At 40.9% G+C, this 9,185-nt stretch overlaps 2 protein-coding genes across 2 annotated transcripts; both read right to left on the reverse strand.

Annotated features, from left to right (window-relative positions):
* Positions 1 to 560: 560 nt before the first annotated feature.
* LOC116378005 (vesicle transport protein SFT2B-like) lies at positions 561 to 3,352 on the reverse strand. Its single transcript, XM_031839799.1, has 8 exons — positions 3,085 to 3,352; positions 2,781 to 2,879; positions 2,056 to 2,560; positions 1,262 to 1,351; positions 1,108 to 1,193; positions 949 to 1,030; positions 787 to 822; positions 561 to 717 (listed from the first exon to the last, which is right to left on the reverse strand). The coding sequence occupies exons 3-8, from the start codon at positions 2,122 to 2,124 to the stop codon at positions 628 to 630; spliced, it is 453 nt and encodes a 150-aa protein (XP_031695659.1). The 5' UTR covers positions 2,125 to 2,560; positions 2,781 to 2,879; positions 3,085 to 3,352; the 3' UTR covers positions 561 to 627.
* Positions 3,353 to 6,077: 2,725 nt separating this feature from the next.
* On the reverse strand, positions 6,078 to 9,134 carry LOC116378004 (tetraspanin-7-like; the record flags this gene model as incomplete). The annotated part of the gene is made up of 7 exons (XM_031839797.1): positions 6,078 to 6,257; positions 6,355 to 6,428; positions 6,553 to 6,636; positions 6,711 to 6,866; positions 7,170 to 7,265; positions 8,449 to 8,523; positions 9,102 to 9,134. Coding segments are annotated over 6 exons (513 nt in total), but the record flags the coding sequence as incomplete, so codon positions are not given.
* Positions 9,135 to 9,185: the final 51 nt, after the last annotated feature.

The following is a 9,185-nucleotide window of genomic DNA, read 5'->3' on the forward strand; positions in this document are numbered from 1 at the left end:
CACTTTTATTTTAAAAGTACTGCTATATGAACAAAAGGGCAATAACATTTGGTTCACGAGATGCAGGTACCATGTTTTATACTTTATGTGAATATAATTCATACTTTGTTGGCATCTTATTCTGAAAACCGGATGTTCGTCTGAAGAAACCGGATGTTGTCTGTTAATCTTTCCGCTAACTTTCAAAGTTCTTCGCTCGCTCCCGATCTGTGCCGTTTGAATGCGTTTAGTGAATTTCAGCATATAGGTGCACTAACATGTAAGTGTCTGCTGAGTTGACCACGGAGATCTGAGTGTCTGCTGACTTTACCACAGCGATGTCCAGTAGTCTCCAGGGAAAGCAACAGCTGGTGCAGCTTCTCTCTTTATTTCTGCCCCCCCCCTCGACCAGAAGCGGAAGTCGCCTTTTCTCTACATCATACGTTTGCTGGCTTTTATCCCACTGTTCTTGTCATCCTCTTGTTGTTATGTCTATGTATTGTCTCTTGTCTTTCAATAAAAAAAATATATATATTAAAAAAAATAATAATAATAAATTTAAAAAATGCGTTAACGCGCGATAAAATAATTGTCGGCGTTAATTAATGAATGCATCAACGCGAAAATAATGCGTTAACTTGCCCAGCACTAATAAACATATGTATGTAAGTTTTTATACCAGGCAAAGGCCAGAAACTGGAGGACACAGAAGAGCAGGGCGAGACCGTTGTTCTTCCACTGAAGAGACAGAAATACACAAATAAATATAATACATTAATTAATAAATATAATCTGTGTGTTTCTTACCCAGAATGCAGCACAAAGTGTCAACGCCAGACAAACCTGCAGAAAGTTTGTTTTTATTATCACAATGAGTACTTTTACTGCTGTTATACTCAAAGTATTACTACTACGTATATATATATATATATATATATATATATATATATATATATATATATCTCTCACCATCATGATGACGGTAGCTAACGCTCTCTCTTTAGCACACATGGTCTTCAGCTGTCGACACGGACCAATCAGGAACATGGTGCTGAAACCAGACGCAACAAGAGCATGAGGCATGATGGGTAATGTAGTGTGTAGTCCTGCAGTCAGACGGTTGGTTACCTGGCCAGAGCGCTGACGTTTCCCACGCTGTAGAGGACGGCGAACACAGCGAGGCCGACGCGAGGAATCCACAGCATGCAGCTCCCCTGTGGGGGGGTACCATGGTTACACATACACACAGGGGGAGGGACGATGGTCGCCTAGCAGCACTCACCAGCACGGAGCACACGATGCCGAGAACGAAGCAGACGATGAAGCCTTTCATACGGGTCCCCCAGGCCAACGTAGAAGCCTGATTGGCTCTCTGAGGAGGTGACATCATCATCATTGTTTACGAAATAAAAGCTGCTTCCCTTTCACAATAAACTCATTTCTTTAGATAAACAGTCTGTTTCCTCCAGGCTAAAAGAAATATTGACTGTCAGTAAACAAAGTACTGTCAACTTACAGGTACTTGTACCTTACTTTAGTGTCAGAGTAAATAATGTACTTTTACTTTTTTAATAAATTATGTTTTATTAAAGATTAAATAAAGTAATTTAAATGAGCTCCACCTTTAAACTGATAAACACATGAATGTAGTACTTTCACTGATATTATAGTAGTACTTTTACTGATATTGTAGTGCATTTACTGATATCATTGTAGTACTTTTACTCATATTATTTAAGTACTTTTGGTACTAAGTATATTTTAATAATACTTTTTAGATATACTTTTACTAGACTGTTTTGAATGCAGTACTTTTACTTGGAACATAAGAGGGAAGTATTAAAGTATTTGTACATACAGTATTTGTACATTATTGGTGTTAACACTGAGTAAATATGTAGATAAAAACATTTTAAAAGAACCAGAAACTAGTTAAACTAGTAATACTAGTTTAAGTTCTGATGACGTAACTGTTTAACTCTTCCAGTCGAGAGAAGCTTACGTGCTAACAGGCTAACGTGCTAATGCGCTAACATGCTAACAATCTAACAGCAGTACCCGGATGTTAACCCTTACCTCTATGATTCCGGTCCCATCGTTGTTTCCTTCGTCATGTCCACTCAGTACCTTCTTTAATTTATCCATCACCTCCGTTTCTTCCCGCTCGTGACTCCTCCAAAAGCTCCACAGGTGTGTTTTCAGCCTCAGGTGTCGTTAAAAAGAGTCAACGCTTCAACAGGTGCAGCACTTCCGCCTGCAGTACCGCCTCCAACCGCAGCGCGAGCGGGCAGAGCAGAGGGGGCGCTGTTTCCTCCTCAGACAGAGCCACTCAAAACTAGACTTTATTCTGCTTCTTTTATTTATTTAAACATTATTTTATGAGACTTTCATTTCAAACTTACTCACATTTTAAATAAAGTTGTATTAAGAATTTAAACACTTTTTCCTCCAACGCGTACAATCAAACTTTATTGAAAAATATGAACAACTAAAATAGTTTAAAATACTGCACGTGCGGTACAGAGACCTGAACGTGACACGTAGGACATGAGTGTTTCCTCCATAACCTCTCCTCTATACACTAAGAGACAGACAGGGAGAGAGAGACAGACAGGTAGGGGGGGAGAGACAGAGACAGAGACACACAGAGACAGACAGACAGAAAGAGAGAGACACACAGAGACAGACAGAGACACACAGAGAGAGAAAGACAGGTAGAGGGAGAGAGGGGGGGAGAGAGATGAGTACACATTTTAAGTACTTTACTTGAGTATTTTCTGTGTGTATATCTATATGAACACCTCTCTGTGGAAGGTGTGTGAACACTCCAGTTCTCTCGTTCCTCCGGCTCCTCGACTCAACTCATGATGACAGATGAGACACACACTGTAGGCATCACTCTGTAACAGACACACACACATACATACATATACACACACACACACATACACACAGACACCGTTAGCTTAGCATAAAGACTAGAACCCTGTAAACTGTGTATTTTTAAAGAGTCATTAAAAGGTTGGTTTCCTGCTTAGTTCTCTAATTTGTGTTTGTATGATTCATCTGTTAGCCGTTAGCTTAGCATAAAGTATTTCTACCCACCAATGACATGACGTTGCGTCTCCTGAACTGGCGCCGCCTCTCAGGGGGCGTGGCCTCGGGAATTGTGGGTATGAGGGAGGAGCGTCGCTCGGGGGCGGCGGCCTCCTGAAGGAGACGACGGGAGGAGGAGCGGTGGAGGAGAACCCTCGCTGTTACTGGAGGACGGGTGGAGGAGTGGAGGTGAGACAGGTGCATGGAGGACAGGGTGGCCTGGAGATAGACAGAGAGAGACAGACAGACAGAGAGAGACAAAGGGAGACAGAGAGAGAGACAGAGCGAGACAGAGACACAAAAAGTCATGGCAACCGAGAGAGAACAGAACATGTGGTCACTGTGGGACCGGTGAGGTTGAGACGGAGATGCACTTCCTCCTAAAATGCAAAACATTCCATAAAAGTAGGAACATCTACCTAAACAAATTTGACTCTGTGATTTCAGATTTTAAAAAATCGAATGATATTTCAAAATTAAAAGTCCTCCTAGGAGAAGGAGAGAGGAGACCTTGCTGCCCAGTATGTACTAACATGCCACAACCTGAGGGACAATAGGTGACGCTTTGGCGATGCCGTTTCTGGGCGTTCATGCCAATGGAGCAGATCTGAGTTTGGGTTGAATTGGGAGACAGACGGAGAGAGAGAGAGATCTATCTATCCGTGGATCTCTCTCTCACTTCGCTCCCCCCTTTGCTTCGGTGTCAGAGAGCTGCGGTGGCCTACAGGTAACGTGGGAGCAATGGGGGCTCTGTCTCACACCACTTTATGAGATGTTGTATTAATATTATTGTGTATTGATGTTATTGAATGTTTAATTTTTTGATGCTTTGGCAATACTGTTTTTAAACTTTCATGCCAATAAAGCAAATTTGAATTGACAGAGACAGAGAGAGACAGAGACAGAGACAGAGAGACAGAGAGAGAGACAGACAGACAGCGAGAGACAGAGACAGAGACAGAGAGAGACAGAGAGAACAGACAGACGGTTATTCACATATACATTAAATCAGTTTAATTCCAAAATGGCCGACAAAGACGTAGTTGTCTTACAGGACACGGTAGAGACGCTCGTCTGTCCATCCTCCTTATGATTGGAGGATCCAATTGGCTCTCAGCTCTTCCTCCCTTCTCTCCTCCCTCCTTCTCCTCTTCCTCCTCTTCCTCCTCCGTCTTCTTCTGACTCCTCCCTCCTCTGTAGCGCTGCATCCAGGCGTTGAAGATGCGTCCATCTTCCTCTTCCTCCTTGTCACCTTCCTCCTCCTCCTCCTCCTCTTCCTTCTCTACTGTCAGAGGACTCTGGTCTGAGAACACGTTGTCTTCTTCTTCTGAAGACATTGTGAGGCGCTAACAGCCAGCTTATTATACTTCAATAGCAAAAACACTAATGCTATGCTAGGCTAAGTTACAGCTAGCCTAAGTTTTATTTAGGCTAAGAAAAAGCTAGGCTAAATTACAGCTAGGCTAAGTTGTATTTAGGCTAAGTTATAGCCAGGCTAATTTACAACTACGCTAAAGTACAATCAAGCTAGATTTCGTCCAAGTTAGCTAAATTACAACTACACTTAAGACAAGCTAATTTACGGCTAAGCTAACTTAACAGCTAAATATAACTACAGCCAGGCTAATTTATAGGCTAGCCAGGGATATTATAAACAAGATAAATTACAGTTGAAACTAATATTAAATGACAGTCAAGCTAATATTACAACCAGCCTAACTACAGTGTAACAAGAAAATCAAAGCTAAGCTAACTTAGCAGCTAGTTAAAGCTACGAAGCTAAGCTAAATAGATTCAACCAAAACTAAACTAGAGATATTTTATCTCCAGGTTGAGTCACAAGCTAAAATAAAGAAGTTAAATGAGCTAACAACAGGTTAAATTAGGCTAACTATGAAGCTAAGCTAGCAGCAGTTAGCGCTTAGCAGCTAAGAAGAGGACAGCAGGGACTCGAGGATCAGAGGACGAAGACGGACAGACGGGTTCTCTGAGATCAGAAGTGTTGATTCTCAGATCCTCAGATTCAAAATGAAGCTTCTTCTTCTTTTCTCCTCGTTAGTGGTAGTCCTCGTTTCTTCTTCTTTTCCTCGTTTCTTCTCTGCTTCTCGTTCAGACTCAGATCTCTTAATCCGTTTACTGGAGATCAGCAGGAGATTATTCTGGTTCACCTGATCTGAGACAGCTGAGAGCTTTAAATACTACGTGTATTTAAAACATCATGTATTTCAATACTACATGTATTCAGTACATCTTATTCATGGAAGTTACACTGACTGAAGTGGTTTTTTCACAAATTTGAGGTACTTGTACTTTACTTGGATCTTACTTACTTACACCCAAAACCAGTATAGACAGGCAGTATAAAAACACCCAAAACAGGGTTAGGATGACGTTGACAGTGTAAATAAAGTTTTATGGTGACGTTGCCAAAGTGTAAATAAAGATTTATGGTGACGTTGCCAAAGTGTAAATAAAGTTTTATGGTGACGTTGACAGTGTAAATAAAGTTTTATGGTGACGTTTACAAAGTGGAACTGGGTCTTCAGGTCCTCACATCATGGTGGAGGTCTCAGTCCAGACTTAAGACCACTAAGAGGATTCGTATGAGGATCGGGTCTTAGCTCTTCATGGACCAACAGGGGTGGGCGGGGCTTACCACGAGAGACCAAACCTCCAGATGCAGCCAATCCCAGCGCGTGATGTCACCTGGTAGGACGTAAAGCCACGCCCTGTTTACAGACCTCTCACCAGACTGCTGCTGTCTGTCTCTGGTTTTTAGGCTCAGTGTTGTCATGTTTATTTACTTATTATATAAGTCTTTCCTCATTTCAATTCAAGACGAGTTCAAGCTTTTAATTAGATGAAACATTTACACTATTATTGACTGAAATGACTTTGATGTTTTTATATTAAATTAGGTTTTTCTCCACTTTGTATTTGTGTCATTTTATGATGTTTGGTCTCGTGGATCTTTTTAAAGTTTTAATTAAAGGAAAAAAAAGTGACTTTTTGACTTTTATTTTCTCACCACACGATGTTTCACAGCATCAACACAAACTCATAAACAAGTACAAATATGTGTACTTATGAGTACTACTGAGTACCATGAGGTGAAGGTGATTGATTATTGATCAGTTTTAGTGTTTGGTGGTGAAGCTTCATGCGGGAACCTCGTCTCTCTTCTGGAAGACAAAGAAAAGAGAGCAGTTGCTTTAATATGTGTGTGTGTGTGTGTGTGTGTGTGTGTGTGTGTGTGTGTGTGTGTGTGTGTGTGTGTACCTGTCTCACACCATCTCGTACTGGTTGGCGTTGATGAAGCGAGACAGGCAGCAGGCCAGAGACACTCCTATCAGCTGAGACAAGAGACACAATCATGATGTCATCGACACACGGTGAGCTCACTCCTGATTGGCTGTCTGTCTCTGTGATGTCTCTGTGATGGTACTCCTGTGTACGAGTACTGTGTAGGTGTTGTACCTGAGAGAAGGCGACTCCGAACGTCACTCCAGCGATGATTCCTAAGTTTCCCTCAATGACCGACGTCACCAACTCATAACAACCCTGAAGACACAGTTCATTCAGTACTTCATTCAGTGAATGCTTTTACTGTCATGTCATGTACTGTATATCCTGACCTGTTTGTGGACTTTACGAGCGGCCATTGTTGCGTCCTTCAGGTCGGCGGCGCTGCAGTCGGAGAAAGTGACGCAGCAGCTGGAGGGAATCCCTCCGACGGGGAAATAAAGAGAGCTCAACCAACTGGTGTAGTTATGGACTCCACAGCACAGCAACTGGGAACACAGAGAACCACAGAAACCATCACAGCAGAGACACTGGGAACACAGAGAACCACAGAAACCATCACAGCAGAGACACTGGGAAGAGAGAACGATCATGTCTGCTTTAACACATTTAAATGACATAAATCAGTGTATCATCAGCGTAGAACCGGATCTTAACAACAGTTCTGATGGTTTATGGAACATTGAGACGACATATTATGTATATTTTATATTTCTAAAAGTGTAGAGGACCCAAAGTGGAACCCTGAGGAACCCCAAAGTTCTAGAACCCAACATGAATGAATCACTGACTCTACGTTGAACTCCGTCCACGGCCAGACTCCTGTCGTCTCGTCCATCGTATCTCATCACGGCCTCGCTGTACGTCGTCAGGAACGTCTCTTTAATCTGAAATAAATCAGTTACACACAGTGTTAGTGTCACAGGAACCCTTTAATCTGAAATAAATCACAGTTACACACAGTGTTAGTGTCACAAGAACGTCTCTTTAATCTGAACATGTTAATCCGAACGTCCCTTTCATCCGATACATCCCTTTAATCCGAACGTCCCTTTAATCTGAATTTGTCTTTAATCCGATACATCCCTTTAATCCGAACGTCCCTTTAATCCGATACGTCCCTTTAATCCGAACGTCTCTTTAATCCGAACGTCCCTTTAATCTGAATGTCTTTAATCTGAACGTCCCTTTAATCCGAACGTCTCTTTAATCTGACCTTCTCTTTGATCATCACATAGATGATGAATAGTGTTGTGTTTAAGTGAATATAATATATATATATTATATATTTATACATATAAATTAGTGCTGGGCAACAATTAAAATTTTTAATCGCGATTAATCGCATGATTTTTTTGTGATTAATCGCGATTAATCTCATTGTTATGCGCAAAATTCAATAATGAATTCAAAAGTAGTGTATTGTGCACTTTTATTTTAAAGTGCTGCTATATGAACAAAAGGTCAATAACATTTGGTTTGTAAACACTTTAAACACATCAGGTTCTTGTTAGCAGCAGTATTCTCTTTACACAGGAGCAGTTATAACACAGTTATAATGATTCTGATCATAGATATTCAGCCGGTGTTCACAACTTTATCTTCATGTGTGTAAGAGATGATATTTAAATATACACCTTGAAAACTGCAAACCTGTCTACATCATGTTTTTATGTTTGTTAAATTCTCAGTAGTGATAACTAAATGATGCTTATTATACATATTACAAACAAAACACTTTAAAAACTCTAAAACAATAATTCAAATGAATCATTTCTCTTTTGCTTGTTGTGGTATTTAGGTCAGACACATATGCAATGCTGATTACCGTAATATGTGTGGTATTTGGACCCAGGAGAATGTAGTTGAAGGAAATAGGAAGAGACGGAAGAGACGCCACACAAACAGCTGTTCACCGCTCGCTACCCGGTTCTTGTGTTAAAAACGTCCGCTTAGTAATAAAAAAAAATTGCGTCAACGCGCGATAAAATAATTGTCGGCGTTAATTAATTAATGCGTTAATGCGATAATAACGTGTTGCCCAGCACTAATATAAATGTGTATTTTAACCTCGTGGCGAAAGACGAATCCAGAGATTCCAGCGATGAGTTCGGTCATGAAGACCAGAGACAGAAACACTGCGTACTGAGGAGAGATCACAGTATATTTACTGTCATTAAGTACACATTTGAAGTACTTCTACTGCATTTATCTAACAGCTTTAGTTACACACAAAACATACGAAGAGGTGTAATGGTAGTATTTCTACACAGTAGTAGTAGTAGTAGTCTTAACATCCAGCAGTGCCCCCTACAGGTGTAATAGTAGTAATAGTACTTGTACACAGTAGTAGTAGTAGTACCAGTCTTAACATCCAGCAGTGCCCTCTACAGGTGTAATAGTAGTACTTGTACACAGTAGTAGTAGTAGTACTTGTACACAGTAGTAGTAGTACCAGTCTTAACATCCAGCAGCGCCCCCTACAGGTCTAATAGTAGTAGTAGTACTTGAACACAGTAGTATTAGTAGCAGTAGTAGTACCAGTCTTATCCAGCAGCGCCCCCTACAGGTGTAATAGTAGTAGTAGTAGTAGTACACAGTAGTAGTAGTAGTACTTGTACACAGTAGTAGTATTAGTACCAGTCTTAACATCCAACAGCACCCCCTACATGTGTAATAGTAGTAGTAGTAGCAGTACTTGTACACAGTAGTAGTAGTAGTACCAGTCTTAACATCCAGCAGCGCCCCCTACAGGTCTAATAGTAGTAGTACTTGTACACAGTAGTAGTAGTAGTACCAGTCTTAAC

Source organism: Anarrhichthys ocellatus, unplaced genomic scaffold, assembly GCF_004355925.1.
Source record: "Anarrhichthys ocellatus isolate YVR2014 unplaced genomic scaffold, GSC_Weel_1.0 scaffold1950, whole genome shotgun sequence".
NCBI lineage: Eukaryota > Metazoa > Chordata > Actinopteri > Perciformes > Anarhichadidae > Anarrhichthys > Anarrhichthys ocellatus.

Coding starts and splice junctions, on each gene's coding strand:
- LOC116378005 (XM_031839799.1), bottom strand. CDS start 2,124: ATGGATAAATTAAAGAAGGTACTGAGTGGACATGACGAAGGAAACAAC. Junction 1,194..1,261: donor GCATCGTGTGCTCCGTGCTG/GTGAGTGCTGCT, acceptor ACCCCCCCACAG/GGGAGCTGCATGCTGTGGAT. Junction 718..786: donor CACTTTGTGCTGCATTCTGG/GTAAGAAACACA, acceptor CTGTCTCTTCAG/TGGAAGAACAACGGTCTCGC.